Source organism: Penicillium subrubescens (genome assembly GCF_028828155.1).
Source record: "Penicillium subrubescens strain IBT 31985 chromosome Unknown utg000006l_segment0_segment0, whole genome shotgun sequence".
Taxonomy (NCBI): Eukaryota; Fungi; Ascomycota; class Eurotiomycetes; order Eurotiales; family Aspergillaceae; genus Penicillium; species Penicillium subrubescens.
In genome coordinates, this window is record NW_026643156.1 from 205,165 (window position 1) to 226,780 (window position 21,616).

The window sequence follows — 21,616 nt, forward strand, 5'->3', positions numbered from 1 at the left end:
CCATAAAAAGATAGCTATACCTATGGTTGTTAATACAGAGAAGCGAATTTGACCCCTTGGATCTATCTCATATCACCTATCACAGTCATTATACACTATTTGTACGGTATGCAAGACCGTTGGCCCTTCAAGGTGGTGCGAGTCAGTGATTGAGTGAGTTCTAACGTTGTAAACTCAGATTCAACAATCCATAGACTTAGACACCTGTCGAAAAGATGAACAAATTTACCGAGCCCAGCGAGTCAACAACTATTCTCTTATTCGGATCACAAATCGAGAAATTAAACAAAGATTCCCTGGACGAGATTCAAAGCACACTACAAGACGGGCCTGCTCGGGAATGGATCCTCAAGACTATAGCAGAGCTTCCGGACTACTGGGACACCCTAGCCAAACAGATCCCTGAGATCACCGATGCACTCGGCGCCAAAGGGAAACCTCTTATTGCACACCTTCACGCCTGGGTCCAACAAATTACCAGCGGCAATGAAGGAGGTGACTTTATGCGCGAACTGGAGGCCTTGCCGAGCGTGGTGCTCTCACCTTTAGTGGTCCTCACCCAGTTGACGCAATACCGCCAATATTTGGAACTGCAGCGAAAGGCCAGCAATGCCCTAGCAGAAACAGATATCCACGCGAAGCTGGTTGGTCAAAAGAAGACGTCAACTTTGGGGTTCTGCATGGGGCTCCTGGGCGCGTTCGCAATCGCATGTGCCCATACCGCCAACGAGGTCGACGAATATGGAGCCGTGGCCATCCGTCTTGCCATGGTGGGTGGCGCCCTGATCGATGCCCAAGATGAATGGAGCAAGAAGGAGGGACAAGGCCCTTCCAAGTCCTTTGCAACGGCATGGCGGACTGCCGCGCAGAAGCAGGAAATGGAGCGGGTGATCGACGACCTTTTCCCCGAGGCATACACCTCTGTCTTCTACGACGAAGCACGGGGCACGGTGACGACGACGGAAAGGGCTGCGCCACGGCTAATACGGCGATTGCGAGCAGCTGGAATCACCACTGCTGAGGTTGGCCTCAAGGGAAACATCCACAGCCCGAAACCCGATACCAAGGAGAAGACAGAGGCATTCCTCCGCTTTTTGAGTTCCACCCCTGGCCTGCAGCTTCCAGATGCTTCCCATCTCGCTCTGCCAACCTACACGAATGCTGGAGATGGTAAGCCTGTCGGTACCGATGCCGGTCCTATGCACGAGGTCGCCTTGAGTGCCGTGTTCATGCAACAATGCAAGTGGTATGACACCTTTGCGTCGGTCAAGAGGGCTCTCCTCGACCCCGTCTCGGAAGCAACTATCGCAACTTTTGGCCCGGATCGATGTGTTCCACCAACTTTAGTGCGTTCTCTAGGGCTGAGGCTTGTCCATTTTGCCGATCTGCCTGCAGAGGTACGAGTGCAGCCATTTTCTGGCAGCACTAAGGCGAGCCCTGCCATCAAAGTTCTGGGACCGCCAGCACAGCCATGCAGTGATGTTTCTTTCAATGATTCGGATATTGCCGTGGTAGGAATGGCGATCAATGTTGCTGGGGCCGGTGATCTTGATGAATTCGCCGAAATGCTCAAGACCGGCCAGTCACAGCACGAACTCATTACTCCGGACCGCATCGCATTTGACACTTTGTTCCGCGAGGGTGATAAAGATCCGTCCCGCAAGTGGTATGCCAACTTTATCCGGGACTCTGACGCTTTCGACCACAAGTTCTTCAAGCGCAGCCCTCGTGAGTCTGCCTCGACTGACCCACAACAACGCCTCCTGCTCCAGGCGGCATATCAGGCAGTCGAGCAGTCTGGCTACTTCACCGAGGCGACTCGGAGTCCACGGAAAGAAGAAAGGTCCAGAGGCCATGTCGGAGTTTTTGTCGGCTCGCCTGCAGTTGACTATGAGCATAATGTGGCATGCCATAGCCCCAATGCCTTCACAGCCACGGGAAATCTGCAGAGCTTCCTGGCCGGCAGGGTTGCTCACTGGTTCGGATGGACGGGCCCTGCAATTACCATCGACACAGCCTGTTCATCATCTGCAGTGGCCATTCACATGGCCTGCCGCAATCTTCTCACGGGAGAATGCAATGCGGCCCTTGCAGGTGGTGTTGCTCTCTGTACAAACCCCCTGTGGTTTCAGAACCTGGCTGGGGCCAGTTTCCTGAGTCCAACTGGTCAATGCAAGCCATTTGATGCGCAGGCAGATGGTTTCTGTCGAGCCGAGGGAATTGGCTGCGTCTTTCTCAAGCGAATGTCAGATGCTATCGCCGACGGAAACCCAATCCTAGGCTGCATTGCAAGCTCGGCTGTGTATCAAAACCAGAACTGCACCCCGATGTTTGTGCCAAACTCACCATCTCTCACGGAACTGTTTCAAGATGTCATCCGCGAGTCCAAGGTTGCTCCAAGTGACATCTCTCTGGTCGAAGCTCATGGTACAGGAACTGCGGTTGGAGATCCAGCTGAGTATGAGAGCATCAAGAATGCCGTGGGCGGACCTGGTGTTCGCTCAACTCCTTTGCCGATAGGATCCGTTAAGGGTCATATTGGACACGCCGAAGGCGCATCAGGCGCCGTTTCCTTGATCAAGGTCCTGATGATGATGAATAAAAACTTCATCCCTCCACAGGCTAGCTTCACACACATGAATCCAGGGATCAAAGCTTCGCCCTCTGATATGTTAGAGGTCGTCACGTCTCTTCGTCCTTGGAGCAATAGCACCAGCAAGAAGGCATTGCTGAACAACTATGGCGCCTGTGGCTCAAATGCTGCGATGGTGGTCACTCAGTCTCAACACCACAATTTTGGAGCTGAAGATGCTTCCATAAGGGGGCTGCGTGCTGCAACTGCAGAGCAACAGCGTCGGTTCCCTTTTTCGATTTCTGGTCTTGACGCACGCAGCATTCAGAGGTATGCCGGAAAGCTGGCGTCCTACCTGCAGAATCCATCCGTGGTCCATGGGTCTTTGAGCCTAGCCGACATCTCTTTCAATGTTGACCGGATCTGTAACCCATCACTGGGCCATAAGATCTCGTTCGCCGCAAATTCGGTCAAGCAGTTGCAAGATGCGCTCTCTCAGATCGCGGTTGGGGATTCCACCGAGTCCCCATTGTCCATCGAGCCAACCAAGGCGGAGCGTCCTGTTATTCTCTGCTTCGGTGGCCAAGTTTCGACCTATATTGGCCTAGATAAGCATCTTTATGACAGTGTGGCTATCCTCAGACACCACCTTGACGAGTGCGATGTTGTGATGCAGTCCTTCGGCCTCGACAGCATTTTCCCCGGCATCTTCTCAAGCTCACCAGAAGAAGACCCTGTCCGCGTACAAACAATGCTCTTTGCCATGCAGTACTCGTGTGCTCGCTCGTGGATTGATTGCGGCCTATTTGGAAAGATTGCCGCCGTTGTCGGCCACAGTTTTGGGGAACTCGTTGCACTCTGTATCTCGGGGGTTCTGAGCCTCTCTGACGCCGTTCGATTGGTGGCAGGACGTGCTCGCGTGATTCGGGAGTCTTGGGGCACGGACAAGGGTGCTATGATGGCAATCGAGACGGACGCAGCACTCGCTCAGGAACTCGTAGACGACACTAGCCGTCGTCTTAGCAAGCGGAATACTGAGGTCGCCCCGGCTGCCATCGCTTGTTACAATGGAGTGAGAAGCTTCACCTTGGCAGGTCCCACGGAGGCCATTGACGCGATTGCAGACACCATTGCACAGGAGGAAAAGTTCTCAGCCATCAAGAGCAAGCGACTCAATGTCACCAATGCCTTCCACTCGTCCCTTGTTGACCCTCTTGTGGAGCAACTCGAAGAAATTGGCCGGGACTTGACGTTCAACCAGCCCTCGATCCCACTTGAGCTTGCAACCGAGACGAGATCCTCAAGCCCTGAGATGACAGCCCAGTACGTGCCGAAACACATGCGCAAGCCTGTCTTCTTCTGTCAGGCAGTTCAGCGCCTCGCGGAGAAGCACCCCTCGGCCATCTTCCTGGAGGCCGGGTCCAGCTCCGGAATCACAGTCATGGCAAGCCGTGCGCTACACACTGGAGGAAGCTCGCACGGCTTCCAGCCAGTGAAGATCACAAACTGCAATGGTCTTGACGGCTTGACAGATGCGACGGTCTCTCTTTGGAAACAAGGCCTCCGGGTCTCTTTCTGGCCACACCACGCGTCCCAGACCAACGAATACGCCAGTCTTGTCCTCCCACCGTATCAATTCGAGAAGTCTCGACATTGGCTGGATCTCAAGTCTCCAGTCAAGGCCATCCAGGAGGCTGCAGCGCTTCTGGGTCCTATTGAGAGGCCAGCCGAAGGCAAAGAGGATGACCAGAGGGGTCTTGGCCTTTGGTCATTCATCGGCTACCTTGATGAGAAGGAAAAGACCAGCAGCAAGCGCACACCCAAGCGGGCCCGCTTCCGGATCAACACGGGCTCGGAAGAGTACAAGAAGTTTGTCTCAGGCCACATCATCGCCCTGACGGCGCCCATTTGCCCGGGTACACTCCAGGTCGACATGGCAATCGAGGCCTTGTTCAGTCTTCATCCCCAATGGAAGCAAGATGGGTTGCAGCCCACCGTTCATGACATGGTGAACCACTCGCCTCTTTGCGTCGATCCTTCGCGCATTGTCTGGCTGGACTTCAAGTCTGCTGAAGGTGACTTGACACAATGGGACTGGAGCATTTCGAGCACCTCCGTCATGTCCGAGCGTGATGAGCAGATGTATGTCCAGGGACGTATTCGTGTACGCTCCGCAGAAGACCCATCTTACGCGGGCGAGTTCGCGCGTTTCGAGCGTCTCTTCCCACACACTCGCGCTCTTGAGTTGCTTGCTTCAGCTGGCGATAATGAGGATGTTGAGGTTCTGCAAGGTCGTAATGTCTACCGGACTTTCGGCGAATTCGTTGACTATGCCGACATGTATCGCGGTGTTCGCTCGGTCATTGGTCTTGCGAGTGAGTGTGCCGGTCGCGTGGTGGGTCGATATGCCGGCAATACTCTGCTAGACACCCTGCTCGATGACAGCTTCAGTCAGGTTGCTGGCATCTGGGTCAACTGCATGACGGATCTGGCGCACGGTGACATGTATATCGCCACGGGTATTGATTTGTCAATGCGGTCCCCTCGGCAGATTATTAGCACTCATCGGTCCCAAGAGAACTGGCACGTATATGTCCGCAATACTCGCCAATCTGAGACGACTTACTTGAGTGACGTCTTTGTGTTTGATGCTGCAACCAGCGAACTGGCCGAGGTGATGCTGGGAATTCAGTACTCACGCATCTCCAAGGCTTCCATGAGCAGAATGCTCACCAAACTTACCAAAGACAAGTCAGTCTTGCGCACTTCGACAAGCGCAGTGGCAGGCGCTTCGACACCAGTGCCAGCTGCAGGCAATGATGACGTGTCTATTGCTCCCGGCTTCACCACGCAACAGCGGGATATCATTCGCAGTGAGGCCAATCACTCGAAGAAGCAGCCAAAGAAGAAGAAGGAGAAGAAGCCCGCAAGCTCAGGACGACCTGATATCAGTGATGAGATTCGAAAGCTTGTCGCGACAGTTGCTGGTATGGATGTCAGCGAGATCACTCTAGATACCGAGGTCGCCGACATTGGTATCGACTCGCTCATGGGCATGGAGCTTGCTCGCGAAGTCCAGGTGGTCTTCAAACAGGCGATGGATCAGGATACTCTGCTGCAGGCCACAAGTGTTCGTCAACTTGTCACTGTCATCTCTGGTGTCTTGTTCGGCGAGGGCGGCAATGCTGCCGCTGGTGATGCTGGAGCAGACGCCGCCAGCAGCGAGTCCTCCTCGGACGAAGATGACTGGTCAAGCAGTGAAGGTGATACATTGGCCACTCCCCCGTCCGGTGAAGACACCAGGATCCCTACACCTGATCCAGTCAAGTCTGCCGTTGTCAATCAGAGCCTCGAGCTCACGTCCACAGATATCTTGGAGTGCTTCGGCAAGGTCAAAATTAGCACCGATCAGAAGCTTCGGCAACATCATGTGGACAATGTGGACAGTCACATCATTGCTGGCACCAGCCGACTGTGTGTTGCTTTGATCGTGGAGGCCTTTGAGCAGCTAGACTGTTCTCTGCAATCTGCGACCAAGGGCGACAATCTCCCCCGCATTCCCTACCAGCCAGAATACAACCGCCTTGTGGAATGGCTATACAGCTTTTTGGGGGATGACGCTCGTCTGTTCGATGTTGATCCTACCAGCGGCCAGGTGACAAGGACTGGTGTCGCAGTGCCGTCCAAGCCCAGCGAGGCCCTGATGGAGGACTTCATCAACGAATTCCCGGACTGGGCAGTGACAGCGAAACTGATATACCATGCTGGAAAGCCCCTGGCCAAGATTCTCAAAGGCGAGACCGACGGTATCAAGATTCTCTTCGGTTCGAGCGAGGGTCGTGAACTTATGGCAGGACACTATCGGCACAACCCTTTCGCCGCCCTGCTTGGAGAGCAGATGGGCGATTTCCTCGCCCTTCTTGCCAATCATGTAAATTCAAGGAGTCAGCAAGGAACACTCAAGATATTGGAGATGGGTGCCGGAACGGGTGGCACGACGCAGATTCTCGTGCCATTGCTGGCATCCTTGAATATCCAAGTGGAGTATACCTTCACTGATCTGTCCCCATCTATGGTTGCCGCAGCGAGACGAACAATGGGCAAGCAATACCCATTCATGCGCTTTGCTGTCCACGACATTGAGAAGGTCCCTGCGGAGGATATCTGTGGCCAACATATCATCATCGCCAGTAACGCCGTTCATGCAACGCACAACCTGGTCGAATCTGCGAAGAACGTTCACAAGGCCCTGAGGCCGGACGGCATGCTCATGATGCTCGAACAGACCGAAGATACTCCACTGTCTAACCTGATCTTTGGTCTCTTCGAAGGTTGGTGGATGTTCGACGATGGACGCACCCATGCGGTTGTTCCTACTGAACGATGGACACGCGATCTCCAGAGCGCCGGCTTTGGTCATGTCGATTGGACTGATGGACACTTACCCGAGAACAACATTCAGCGAGTTGTGGTTGCGTTGGCGAGCGGTCCTGTCATGAACCCTTTGCCGATCTCACCATCACCGGCCAAGTTGCCTGAGCAGCCAACGCGCGATCTAGCGACACGAGAAGCGGAAGCCGCGAAGTACGTCGCTGAGCACACGGCAGCCTGGGCCACACCCAGTCTGGACGAGGCCAGCGCAAAGAGAGATGGCAAATCGTGTCAGAACCTACATGATGCTGTTGTGTTAGTCACCGGAGCCACTGGCAGTCTGGGCTCGCATCTGGCTGCTGCGTTTGCTGAAAATCCCGACGTCAAAAGCGTTGTTTGCGTGAACCGTCGCAGGGGCTTCACGGCAGTTGAGACCCGACAAGCTGATGCTTTTTCCAGTCGCGGTATCTCCCTTTCTTCCGCTGCTACTTCCAAGCTCCGAATTCTTGAAACGGACACCTCCCAGTCGCAACTCGGCATCGAGGCGTCTGAATATCAATGGTTAGTGCAGAATGTCACGCACATCGTGCACAACGCCTGGCCCATGAGTGGCACCCGGCCTCTTCCAGGCTTCCTCCCTCAGTTCCAGACCATGCGTCATCTCTTGGATCTGGCACGCGACGCCGCTTGCTGTTCGCAGTCCGATGATGGCTTCCGCCGCATTGGATTCCAGCTTGTTACCTCTATCGGTGTTGTTGGCCATGCAGGCCGAGGGCGCATTCCCGAGGAGCGGGTGCCCATCTCTGCCGTTCTGCCTACGGGCTACTGTGAAGGTAAATGGGTCTGCGAGCGCATGCTGGATGAAACACTGCACAAATATCCTGCTCTCTTCCGACCGATGGTCGTCCGCCCAGGTCAGATCGCAGGTTCCACGACCAGTGGTGTCTGGAATCCCGTTGAACACTTTCCGTTCATGGTGAAGTCTGCCCAGTCCTTGCGCGCATGGCCCGACCTGGACGGGACGATGCAATGGGTCCCTGTCGACGCAGCTGCAGCTTCCATTTCGGAATTGTTGCATATTGGCAATGAAGAAAATGCACCCGAGGCATACCCCGTCTATCACATTGACAATCCAGTTGGTCAGTCATGGAAGGAGATGTCTCCCGTTCTGGCGCGTGCTCTTGGCATCCCCACCAACGCGATCGTCACATACCGCAACTGGCTTCGACGGATTACCCGTTCACCACTGCAAGAGTCGGAGAACCCAGCTTCCCGCATTGTGTACTTCTTGGAGGATGACTACGAGCGCATGTCTTGTGGTGGGCTGATTTTGGATACGACCAAGACCAAGGAGCATTCGAAGACCATGGCTTCTCTGGGGCCGCTGAGTTCGGAGGTTGTCGAGGGATATGTCAGAACTTGGAAGGAGATGGGATTTCTTTCATCGTAATTTGATGTTTTCAGCAGTTTTGCTTTGTTGATACTAGATTTGATCTTCCGTGGAATATATTGCTGTGCATTTCTAATTCTTGTGTTTTTGCTACGGGTGTTTATGAGTAAGTAGATCCAAATCCTTATGGCTAGGTTTCGGTATTTCTTTTGATCTCTCTTTGATTCCCTTTCAATATCTCTTCCATAGTCATTTACTATATGTTTTCTAATTAAAAGATCCCACTCGGTCGTACAGTTACTTCACCTTACCTTATCTTTGTTCAAAGAATAGATAGTAAATAATTCCAGGCTTGCAGGGCGAAGCACCACAAATCATATCAATTCTCCACGGTCGCATCAGACGTAAGAGTGAGTGACGGCTCTCAAACCAGGCCCAAAGGTTTATTTGCCTCTTGAAACTGAGTCATCTCCATCTCGAAAATCAATTGAGCCAACTGTAGTTGGTAGAACGTGTTTATTGTGTGCCTGAAAACTGATTTGTTCTGAAGCCATCAGGTTCTTTGGCTAGGAAACAAACAGTGCAAACAAACATGAGATGCCGAAAACTACAAGGAGAGCGACAGACTACGGGGAATACTCCAGACAACTACTATACTCTAGCTCCCAATCTCAATACTCCTTCTAGCTTTCTCGTTACCGTCTTCTATTTTAAAAGAGATGAGTAGCTCGTAGCTCATTGGAATAACGTCTTGCTGTCTTATTACTTAGAATGTAGAGAAAATTTCATAGGGAATCTTGTCGATCTCACTGGATATATATTTTCCATCACTGTTGTGTTATCTGCATCTATTATCAACGTCCATGGAAGTTACTTACTCATTTTTGTGAACACTCGGTCCATGTATGTTGGTACGATTTAGGCCTTTTATTTTGAGAGTTTACGTCTATATCTAAAAGACCGTCCTTAAAGGCGGGACAGGGTCTCACAGCCGTAGGTACTCGTTTGACGCTGAAAGTACCCCTGGGCGGGCCGCAGTTTTAGGCGGACTTTTTGCAAGTCCGGAGGGAGACGCGTCTCTTTATTCCGGCACATCTTCAACAAGGCGCGCCCCGACCGTATCTCACCTCATAATACAGACCAAAAAACGCCGGAAAGTCGTTCCAGATGTGTCAATTACACGCTTTGCATGTTCTAGCCCGGTTCCTGCAGCGTGTCCACCATGGTCGGGAACAAGGCCCTTATACTGGGCAGTTAAACCGCGAAGCAGCCATCTTGACCAGCTAGTTTCTACCAAACCACCTTCCATCCATCCTTTAGACTTATAGACTACTCGACCTGAAATCATCCTATAGCATCCTCTCTGGACTCTCTTCTCTCGGTTGCTTTCCCACCCACGGTTTTTTTGTAATCATTTCTTCCACACGACCATGGGAAGCGCCGGGCCAGCTTGGGCTAGTGAGCCCATCGCCATCATTGGCATAGGATGCAAGTTTGCTGGTGAAGCATCCAACCCCTCAGGCTTGTGGGACTTGCTGGCCGAAGGGAAAAGTGCCTGGAGCGAGATTTCAGCCTCTCGTTTCAATCCCAAGGGCGCCTATCATCCCAACAACGAGAAACTGAGCACAGTAGGTTGTCTGCCTCTGATGTGGATTGAAGACAGGTATTAATGGGCGCAATTAGATGCATGTCAAAGGTGCTCACTTCATGAAAGAGGATGTTGGACTATTCGACGCTGCATTTTTTAATTATTCCGCCGAAACTGCCGCGGTAAGTTTGATCCACGCGGCGTGCTACGAAGGGAGATGGCTGATATGATGCACCGATAGACGTTAGATCCTCAATTCCGGCTGCAACTAGAGTCGGTTTACGAAGCCTTGGAGAATGGTAAGTTGAGTCACCCGCTACAACTCTTCTGTGATAGAGAGCTTACCTGAGAAACAGCCGGTCTCCCACTCGCGCAAGTCGCGGGCACAAACACGTCTGTATTTGCCGGCACATTTGTTCATGATTATAGAGATTCTTTGATCCGCGATGAAGATAACCTTCCACGATATCTCCTGACTGGTTCAGGAACGGCGATGGCCTCTAATCGCATCTCTCATTTCTTCGATTTCCGTGGCGCAAGTATGACCATTGACACTGGCTGCTCGACTGCCCTCGTCGCTCTGCACCAGGCTGTTCAGAGTCTGCGGAGCAAGGAGAGTGACATGAGCGTTGTTGGCGGTACCAACATCTTGATCAACCCAGATAACTTCAAGGCAATGGGATCTTTAGGGTACGTAATGCCATAGAAGTTATAAGGATCATGACTAACATTCGGATTCGACCTGTAGGTTCCTATCGCCTGATGGTCGATGCTTTGCATTTGATTCTCGTGCCAATGGGTATGGTCGTGGCGAGGGCGTGGCCACAATTGTTATCAAGCGTCTCCGAGACGCCATTGCAAATGGCGACCCAATTCGCTCCGTTATTCGTGAAACTTTGCTGAACCAGGATGGCAAGACCGAGACCATCACCTCACCGAGCAAAGACGCCCAGCAAAGCTTGATGCGCGACTGCTACGCTCGGGCATGCATTGACCCTCTCGGCACTCAGTACTTCGAGGCACACGGAACTGGCACACCAACGGGTGACCCAATTGAAGTCGGGTCGATTGCTTCAGTCTTCCAAGGCAAGAAACGCTCCGCGATCGAGCCTCTGCGTATTGGATCTGTGAAGACGAACATCGGCCACACTGAGGCGACTAGTGGACTCGCCAGTGTCATCAAAGTCACTCTGGCCATGGAACACGGCATGATTCCGCCATCTATCAACTTTAAGAATCCCAACCCGAAGCTCTCGCTGGAGGAATGGGGCATCAAGGTTGCCAGAGAATTGGAAGATTGGCCTGCTCTTCCAGGGACTGTTCGCCGTGCTTCTGTCAACAACTTTGGCTACGGTGGAAGCAATTCACATGTCATCATGGAAGACGGAGAATATTGGCTCCAGAGTCTGGGCACTGGGGCATTCAGCAAGAGCAATGGTGCTCAAAACGGCATTGACTCACTACCATCGCCAAGCTACGAGACAAACCTATTCATCCTCAGCGGCAAAGACGAACTGACTACTAAAGCTATCGTCTCTAACCTGAAGAAATTCCTCGACGAGCAGGAGAAGAAGGGTCTTAGCGAATCAGATGCCAAGGCACTCCTACAGCAACTTTCTTACACCCTGGGACAACGTCGTACTGTCTTCCCTTGGATTGCTACGTACCCTCTTTCTATTACCCAGGGTATTGCTGCAGCTGCTACAGCACTCGAGTCCCGTAACTTCCGGGCGTCCAAGGTTGCTTCACTGCAGCCGAGAATTGGCATGGTGTTTACTGGACAGGGTGCTCAATGGTATGCCATGGGGAGGGAATTGATTACAGCCTACCCGGTCTTTGGGGCGTCGATCAAGGAGGCCGATGCTATTCTCAAGGACCTTGGTGCGGACTGGTCTCTGATGGAAGAGCTTCACCGCGATGCCGAAAGCACTCGAGTAAACGGAACCGGGTTTAGTATCCCCATATGTGTTGCCGTGCAGATCTCCCTGGTTCGTCTGATGGATACTTGGGGCATCAAGCCCACCGCTGTGACCAGTCACTCCAGTGGCGAGATTGCGGCAGCCTATGCAGTTGGGGCAATCACTCTCCGCAGGGCCATGGGAATCGCATACTTCCGCAGCAAGCTGGCGGCTGATTTGAGCCAGCGCTCTACTGCCAAAGGAGGTATGATTGCGGTAGGTCTCGGTCATCGTGAAGCCGAGCGCTACTTGAAAAACCTCACCAGTGATACGAAAGCCGTCGTTGCCTGCATTAACAGCCCGTCGAGTACAACAGTGGCCGGTGATCTTCCCGCTGTACTGGAGCTGGAGGAAGTGCTTCAGAAGGATGGAGTCTTTGGCCGCCGACTTCGAGTGGAAACTGCTTACCACTCTCACCACATGGCGCCTATTGCGGAGGACTACCGGAAGGCACTCCGAAATATGCAAGATGGTGGAGCCAAAATGGGGAACCGTACGGATTCAATCGTCTACGCATCCCCAGTAACCGGTTACCGCGTGACCAATGCGACAACTGTTGCAGACGCAGACCACTGGGTTGCTAGCTTGCTGAAACCCGTGCTCTTCGTCGATGCGTTTACGGAGATGGTGTTGGGCGATTTTGACCCTGAGTCGGATGCCTCTCCTTCCAGTATTGACCTAGTTGTCGAGGTTGGCCCGCACACTGCCCTTGGAGGACCTATCCAGGAAGTACTAGGCCTTCCGGACTTCGAAGGCATTAAGCTGCCGTATTACGGCTGCCTCGTTCGACACACCAATGCGATGGACAGCCTTCAAGCCCTGGCAGCCAATTTGATCCGCGAGGGCTACCCGGTTGATATGGAGGCAATCAACTTCCCTCATGGCAAGGGGTCTGAGATTCGAGTGCTCACGAATCTCCCCCCTTACCCTTGGAACCACTCAGTGAGGCACTGGATTGAGCCGAGAGTTAACAAGGCATTGAGAGAGCGCTCCCAAGCTCCTCATCACCTTCTTGGCCAGTTAGTCCCTGGTACTAATCTCAACGTGCCATCGTGGAGACACATCCTCCGTCCCACAGAATCGCTGTGGGTCCGGGATCATATGATCCAGTCCAATATCCTTTACCCCGGGTGTGGTTTCATCTCTCTTGCTATTGAAGCAGTTCGGCAACAGATCGACCTGATCGCAGAGGAACAAGGCGAATCAAGTCCCAGGGAGATTGCTGGTTACCAGATCAGGGATGTGGATGTCCTGCAGGCCCTCGTGATTCCGGACACCACAGACGGTCTCGAGATCCAGACTGTGTTGCGACCGGCCGATGAAAAGGCAATCGGCGTGCGAGGCTGGAAGCAATTTGAGATATACTCGGTGACCGCTGATAATGAGTGGACACAACATGCCCACGGATTGATCTTGGTCGAGTTTGGCGATCCACAGCAAGCGACAGGTCTCGGGCTCGAGAAGAACAAGAAACGGCTGGACCCAACGGCTGGCTACGCCAAACGGATCGAACCTGATGACATGTGGAATGTCTTGACAGCGCTCGGGCTCCAGTACGGACCGACCTTCAGGAACATCAAGAGCATTATCCAGTCAGGAAAGGAGATGCGGTCTATCAGCGAGATTGTTGTTCCTGATACTTCAGTGGCCAAGGAACTGCCGTATAACCATGTGGTGCATCCGGCATTGCTAGACGCAGCCGCCCAGGCCACCTTCACAGCTCTTCCAGGCGCAGAGTCCCGCCAGGATTCGCCAAGAGTCTTCCAGTCAATTGAGCGCATTTGGATTTCGAGCAAGATCAGCAGCCAGATCGGCCATGCCTTCCAGGCCGACACTTTCCTGCACCGTGCGGATGCGCAGGGTATTGAAGCCGACATCACCATGGTCGACAAAGACGCGGGCGATGGCACGAAGCCCGTTCTCGAGATCAAGAATCTGATTTTCTCGTCCTTGGGAAGAAGCGCCTCCACGGGGGATGACAAGCCATGGGAAAAACAGCTCTGTACCACAGTCCACTGGGCTCCTGATGCAAGCCTCGGGATCCAGACCGCTAGCCTCAGACACGAGCTTGATCAAGATGAGATTCGATCCATAACTGATCTCCGACGTGTGTGTCTCTACTTCATCCAGGAAGCATTGGCCACAATCTCGGCAGATGAAGTGCGTCAAGTTGGTCCTGAACTTGAAAAGTTCTACACATGGATGCAGGATCAGGAAACCAAGGCAAAGGAAGGAAAGCTCGGTCCTGGCAGCGCAACTTGGCTCCTCGACACCAAGGCTGAGCGCGAGATTCGGACTGATCTTGTTGCCAAAGCCAGCGTTAAGGGCAGCATAGTTTGTCGTCTGGGGCAGAACCTGCATGCTATCCTTCGTGGCGAAAAGGCCATGGAATTGATTCTGGACGACGGGTTGCTGGAGCAGTACAAGCAGCAAGATCACCCGAGGACTCTATCACAGGCCGCTGCTTTGCTGCGCCAGATCGTACACAGGAACCCCCGAGCATCCATCCTCGAGATTGAAGCTCTATCTTCCGATTCAACACTTGGCATGCTCCAGGCTTTAGGCACGACTGAGTCTGGGGGTCCACTGGCTGCATCCTACCACATCGCCAAGAAGTCATGGGATGAAGAATCTCAGACCGCGGCTCTCGGAGAGTTTGCCGCATGGAGTGATATCCTGGCCCTTGAGACCCTTGACATCAAAAAGGACCCCTCTACCCAGGCCCTCGAGTTGCAGGCTTACGATCTTGTCATTGCCGACCGGTCCTTGTCCTCCAATAACTCCATTACTGACTGCCTGGGCCATGTACACAGTCTCATCAAGCCAGGGGGTAAGCTGCTTCTGGTTGAAACTACCCAAGATGATCTTGACCGGCAATTCGTGTTCGGTCTGCTTTCTGAGTGGTGGCAGGACAATGATGAGCTTGCTGGCGAGCACTGTCCTTCGCTCAGTCTCCAGTCTTGGGAACACTCACTCAAAGCCTCAGGATTTAGTGGAGTGGATGTCCACATTCCTGACTGTGAAGCCATCGAAATGTACACGACAAGTGCGATGCTTGCAACTGTGCCGTTTGCTACCCCGACGCAGCCACCCCCGTCGCAAGATATTGTGCTCATTACCAGCAACAAGGCGGAGCCTGCTCTCGATTCGACCTGGCTGGCATCTTTGCAACACGAAATATCCGAGGCTGGTTCCGGTGCTGGTTCGCGACCCAATATCTTTGCTATTGAATCACTGCCCCTAGCCTCACTTGCAGGCAAGATCTGCGTCTTTGTGGCAGAGATCGAGAAATCTCTCCTCAGAGACTTGGATACGGAGACCATGGAAGGTATCAGAACAATGGTTATGAACTCCAAAGGTCTGCTCTGGGTCACACGGGGCGCCGCAGTCGACTGCCAGGACCCGGAGCTGGCACTCGCTCAGGGATTCCTTCGGGCTCTGCGGAACGAGTATCCAACTCGCCTCTTCGCGACTTTGGATCTGGATCCCGTTACTCCAATTTGGTCTGTGGATAGCGTGCCTGCAATCCTGCAAGTCTTGCAGGCAAGCTTCGGTAGCACTGCCTCCGAGAAAAGCTATACTGTCGATCCTCAGCCTGGCGACTTCGAGTACGCGGTGCGCGACGGTGTCATCCTGATCCCAAGGATTCTCAAGAACCAGGTCCGGAGCAAGGCGGTCTCCCCCGATGATGTTGCCGATCAGGGCCCGTCGACCCTAGTCAGTCAGCCGTTGTACCAGCTGGACCGCCCTCTGAGCATGCACGTTGGGATGCCTGGTTTGATGGACACTATTGCTTTCGATGATGACCCTGCGATGGCTGCCATCAATGACAAGTCTGCTCTCCCCTCCAACCTAATTGAGGTCGAGCCACGCGCTTATGGTGTCAACTTCCGTGACGTGATGGTGGCCATGGGCCAGCTCCACGAACGAGTCATGGGCCTGGAGTGCTCTGGAATCATAAAGCGTGTCGGGGCTGAGGCTGCCATCCATGGCTACGCCGTCGGTGATAAAGTATTCTGTCTGCTACGTGGACCCTTCGGCAGTCGTGTTCGTGTCGAGTGGACCAACGTTGCGCATATGCCCGAAGGGCTCAGCTTCGAGGATGCTGCCTCGCTGCCCGTCATCTTTTGCACCGCGTATATATGCCTGATTGACATGGCTCGTCTGCGACGTGGCCAGACTGTCTTGATTCACGCCGCAGCTGGCGGTGTCGGGCAAGCCGCGATCATGATCGCAAAGCATTTGGGCCTCGAGATCTATGCGACCGTTGGATCTGCTGAGAAACGTGACCTGGTGAAAACCAAGTACGGCATCCCAGATGACCATATCTTCAGCAGTCGCGATGCATCCTTTGCTGCCGGGGTCCTGGCTGCTACTCATGGCCGTGGTGTTGACGCCGTTGTCAATTCGCTTGCCGGGCCCCTGCTGCAGGAGAGCTTCAATGTGCTGGCTCCGTTCGGCCACTTCTTGGAGATTGGCAAGCGAGACCTGGAAATTAACAGTCATCTCGAGATGCGACCATTTACTCGCCAGGTTTCCTTTTCAGCGTTCTATCTCTTGGCCTCGATGCAGCACAGCCCTCTCGAGGTGCATCGCGTGCTGAATGCGATAACTCAGCTCCTGGAGAGTCAGGCAATTGCTCCCGTGCACCCGGTCACGGCCTTCCCAATGGGCGACTTTGCGAAGGCCTTCCGTTTGCTTCAGACCGGCAAGCATATGGGTAAGGTTGTCCTTTCCACAGGGCCACAAGAGATGGTGCCAGTCCGTCCGCGAACTCCGACGGCCAAGTTCTCCCCTGAAGTATCCTATCTCATAGTAGGTGGCCTGGGAGGAATTGGTCGATCGATCGCGCACTGGATGGTAGCACGTGGAGCCAAGAATCTGATCTTCATGTCGCGAAGTGCTGGTCGTGGCGGTCATAATCGGGTCTTCCTCAATGATCTTCGTGCGACTGGCGCTCTGGTCGGGGCTGTGAGTTGCAACGTCTCGGACAAGGACGATCTTATTCGCGCATTGCGCCGTTGTGAGGAAATTGGCCTCCCGCCCGTTCGTGGTGTGATCCAGGCAGCCATGGTGTTGCAAGTGAGTGAGCCCCTTAAAGCTCCAAGGCGATATTTTTGCTGACATCTCTACCTTTATAGGATACTGTTTTCGAGCAGATGTCGCTGGCCAATTGGCAAGCGGCCGTCCAGCCAAAGGTCCACGGTACATGGAACCTGCATCAAGCATTTGACACCCCCGGAAGTTTGGATTTCTTCGTGATTCTCTCGTCTGTGGTCGGTGTCACCGGCAATGCCAGCCAGGCCAACTATGCGGCAGCCGGATCTTATCAAGACGCGCTTGCCCGTTGGCGTGTTGCGCGAGGTCTCCCAGCCGTGGCAATTGACCTCGGCGCTGTCAAGGGAATTGGCGTCGCTCAGGAGACAGCTGGCGTTCTGTCTCGTCTTCAGCGTATTGGCCATATCCCCATTAACGAGGAGCAGGTCTTGGCCGTTCTGGACAGTGCTATCCTCTCGCCATATGAGCCTCAGGTCGTGATCGGGTTGCACACTGGACCTGGTTCGCACTGGAAGATCGACGGTGACTCTCCTCTGGGGCGCGATGCTCGATTCGTAGCATTGCAGCCGGCTGAGGGTGGCCAGAAGAATGCGGGTGCTGCAGACGGTTCCGGTTCGCTGGGCAGTCGACTGGCTGCCGCGTCCTCATCGGTTGAGGCGGTTGACCTTGTCGGCGTTGCGATCGCGGAGAAGCTATCGGATATCTTCATGCTCCCTGCCTCCGACATTGACCTGGCAAATAAGCCCGCCCACTTCGGTATCGACTCGTTGGTTTCTGTGGAGCTGCGCAACATGCTGCTGCAACATGCCGGTGCCGAGGTGTCCATCTTCGGTATCATGCAGAGCCCGTCTTTGGCAGCCCTCGCGGCTGATGTTGCTGCCAAGAGTACACATGTTCAGTGGGATCGATTCAAGGCATGATCCTTGTCTCCTTCAGTTTTCTTTCATTATGCAAAAATACATCTGGCTGCCTTTTCAAGATAGAAAAAAGATTGGTGGGATGGTGGTCATGTGACTGACGACACATGTTTGTTCTGTTTACCTCTTTCCCTTTTAGGTTGTTCTCTCCGGCCGTGCCATTTTATTCATCAAAATAATAGATTGCTCAATACATTTTTATTCGGTGATTCTCATTCCTTCCCATGTGTTGTGGCTTGTTGAGACTCGGCGCCGCACATAAACCCTAAACCTATCGGCGTGGGCGTCCTCCAGGGGTAGCTGTCGCCTAATACATTGAGCTTCATTTAACAACCTAGCCAGTGCTCAGGCTGTTTCCAAAGAAGTGGATGATCCCACTCCCCTTATGAACTATCAGGAACCTCCTTTGCTCGTTGGATGACAGGGTCAAATCCCTCAATCATTTTCAATCCTGGCAGTTTTTCAATCTTTCTCAGCTACCAGTATCTCCAAAAGAGCATCAACATCCAAATCTGGCCGATGCTTTCCCTGATTAAGCAGTAGATCACCCTATTCTCCCTTCCCGTAGAGCCGAAGACTTTGTAAAGTGTAAGGTATTAGGTCCACGAGAGAGACTGATCCCGCATCCAGTCGATTAGGGCCTATGTCCCGCACTAGAAAGCAAAGTGAATAAACACCCAGACTCAGGCATTTCAACTTAGGAAAATCTATCAGAGAAATCTAGAAATATCCGACGGTACCGTTTTTAGACTAACACCGAGCTCGGCTATCTCACCTTCCTATTATTCTTTATACTGCAGGTACACGTCCTCGTATATCTGCTTATGACATTCCATACTATTCACAATATAAATCTCCCCCGGAAAGAGATTATCGTCAATATCAAGATCAAGCTCTTCTAAACTGTAGCGGTGTCTCTAAAGAGATCTTATAAGCGTTGAAAGGTTAGCAGTGGCCTTACCTCCTTCTGGATATACACACCCCCTAATAGTGGATATAAGTTTGCGCAATACTTTAGAGGAATTAATAATATAACATAAATCACGCTTATTCACATTGGAGTGGGTAAATCTAATATCGCTATAATTCACCGATTTTCGCGGCGGGGGGGTTTCTAGCCTTATTATTCTATGATGCGATTATGAAAGAAACAAATTCCTTAGCGGGGAGTCGTCGGACTAGATTTAATCGATCATAATAATCCTTATATATTGTAATGAAAGCTATCATTACCCGGTGAGAAGTTGTTCGGAAGGAAAATGATCTCTTTAGGGTTCTAGAGATAGGGAAGTGCGCCTCGGGCCGTGTTTGCACGACGGAGTAATAAGAATAAAGCATATTCTTTGATATTACGCCTATAGGCACTAACAGGGAAGACAGAGAGGGACTTAAAGTTAGGTATAATAGAAATTAAGAGCGCTGCAACAGCTTGATTAAAGGCTATATTAGCTAAGCCGAGGCCTTAACACCTAGCAGGTCGGTTAGTCAAATCACTTACTAGCCCGAAAAATAGTGGCTAAGGGTGAATCACGTACACAGGTCGTCCAGAGGGGTTTTGTAGCGGTATATATAACAGCATTTGCTGCTCGTCGCTTTCAGCAAACCCAGCTCCCTCGATGGTCATCTTGAGTTTGTCAAGATTATCGTGACCGAGCTGTCGAGGCTCCTTGGGTGGGACATTGAAGTCAAAATTACGGTCAAATCCTAAATCCTAACTGCTATGTACTTCCAAATAGCGAAGCTGACGGGCAATTGCTGGGTTCTTCATGAAAAACAACAATGTTTGAAATTTCAAGATCTTGTCCGATTTCAAGCCGCACCCGTCGATAGTTTTCCTTCTCTAACGTGTAGGAGGCTAAATAAACGCCTCGAGTTCTCCGAAAAATGCCCGTCGCGTCCAATCGCGACTGCGCATTGCTTCCTGTTCTCCAAGCTCTTCCGAGTAACGTGTGATACATGGATAGCACGTAGGTAGCAGTGCGACGGGTAATTTGTCGACAGACTATAACTGCTAATAAAGGCTGAATGGAAAGACCCACTTGAACTCGTGTATAATGTCAGTCTCATACAGAATTGAAGTACGGCAGAGGAAGAAAAAAGGGGTTACTGGTGCTAACGACCTGTTTAGTACGATAATTTCAGACGAGTGTGGTAACACGAAACGAAATTTACAAAACCTTGGAAGGTGGACTTTCTTGAGGTTGAAACCTCGCTGTACCTGACCTACAGAGAAGATGAAATTTGCTATTGTCAATTTTCTGGGATCTAAGTATCTCGTTCATGCAAAGGAAAGTGACTTTTAACGCCAAAGCCGAACAGCTGGTCACAATCAACTCGCCACTCGATCTCAATGAACCTTCTTTAACGCCCGCTGTGCAGCCATACCATACTTGTAAAACATCCACTTACTCCCCGTGCAGTGTCCAAAACCAATCCGCTCATGCGAAAAGTTGAAGTTATGCTGAAAGCGCGGAATACTCAGCCTGTCGTACGAGGCCGCTGCCGCATCGAGGGAAATATTGCGACAGAGCTGTTCGGCCAAATCCCAACCATCCTTCAGTGCCAGATTGGCACCGAGCGGTTCAAAGGCACTGAGAATATGGTTTGCGTCCCCGATGAACATAACCCCATGCAGACGAGCATCGTGTTGGAACGCGGGCTTCTCCTTCGCGGGACGGATGAATGCAGTGTTGGGGATTGTGGCCTCTACGACAGTTTTGAAGGGATCTTGGAACATTGAGGCGGTTTTCAAGGCTTCCTGCTTTAGGGCGTTCAGTTCTTCGGTATTGAAGTTGGTTTTCGCCTCGCGTTCAGGTCCCACTGTGCTCAGTTCCCAGGCAATTGTATTGTTGTCGAACGGGTGGTAGAGACAACAGACTCCTTCGCCCGAGGACATCTGGAGGACGAAGTCCTGGTCGATGGGCTTGGGGAGTCCCCCGGGAAGATATGAAATGCCGCCGATTTGAGTTGCACCGGCGTACTGAGTTGTCATATCGTTGGGTCGGAAAGAGGCTCGGATGCGACTGTTGGCACCATCGGCCGCGACGAGAAGATCACAGTCCAGCGTGGAACTGTTTGCGCTTCCAATATCTTCGGAGATTGACACTCGAATTTGGCCGTTCGATAGACGTTCGGCCGATGTACAGGCTGAGCCCCATCTCAAGACGGTCTTTGTCTGCTCAGCCTTCTCCACCAAAATGCGCATGAGGTTCTGGCGGGTGATGCGCACAGTTGCTGCTGGGAGGTTTCCATACGCTGTCGGGTTGATCGATGACAGCCATTTCCAATTGTCCGACCAGACCCGGATGTCGCCATCATTGAGGGTTGAGTGTTCGCGAACCGCATCTAGTAATCCCAATTGTTGAATCGCAACCAGTCCGTCATCTTGGCTAGCTCCGTTGACACATAGTGTATATGGGTCCTTTTGAAGGGACTCGTGGCGGCTGTACTGCTCGTAGAGGAGGACTTCGGGACGGTCCAGGGTTGAGCCTTGCCATAGTTGGTCAAGGGCAAGTACAAATGAGAGACCGGCAAATCCTCCACCGGCGACGGCGATCCTCTTTCCTGCTAGGAACTCTGCTGGTTGTACGGTCATTTTGCGATGTAAATTGTCTACATTGTAATAGATAGGCGAGAATAGCGCCTAATATGAAGACTAGGTACACCATACTCTACGATGTCATTTGTCCTTATCTGGACTCAGTGATGCCTAGCTTGAATGAGCCCGGTCTTTTCTATTATTATTGTTGTTGCGCTGTATAT

General features: G+C 52.4%; 3 protein-coding genes across 3 annotated transcripts; 2 read left to right on the top strand and 1 right to left on the bottom strand.

Annotated features, from left to right (window-relative positions):
• Window positions 1-215: 215 nt before the first annotated feature.
• On the top strand, window positions 216-8,393 carry N7473_008607 (putative polyketide synthase; the record flags this gene model as incomplete). The annotated part of the gene is made up of 1 exon (XM_057154547.1): window positions 216-8,393. The coding sequence occupies one exon, from the start codon at window positions 216-218 to the stop codon at window positions 8,391-8,393; it is 8,178 nt and encodes a 2,725-aa protein (XP_057005677.1).
• Window positions 8,394-9,763: 1,370 nt separating this feature from the next.
• N7473_008608 (type I polyketide synthase) lies at window positions 9,764-17,857 on the top strand (the record flags this gene model as incomplete). The annotated part of the gene is made up of 6 exons (XM_057154548.1): window positions 9,764-9,961; window positions 10,017-10,103; window positions 10,163-10,220; window positions 10,278-10,611; window positions 10,670-16,961; window positions 17,021-17,857. 6 exons carry the CDS (start codon window positions 9,764-9,766, stop codon window positions 17,855-17,857), a joined length of 7,806 nt encoding a protein of 2,601 aa, XP_057005678.1.
• A 2,344-nt stretch (window positions 17,858-20,201) lies between these two features.
• N7473_008609 (FAD-dependent monooxygenase) lies at window positions 20,202-21,449 on the bottom strand (the record flags this gene model as incomplete). Its single annotated transcript, XM_057154549.1, has 1 exon — window positions 20,202-21,449. The coding sequence occupies one exon, from the start codon at window positions 21,447-21,449 to the stop codon at window positions 20,202-20,204; it is 1,248 nt and encodes a 415-aa protein (XP_057005679.1).
• Window positions 21,450-21,616: the final 167 nt, after the last annotated feature.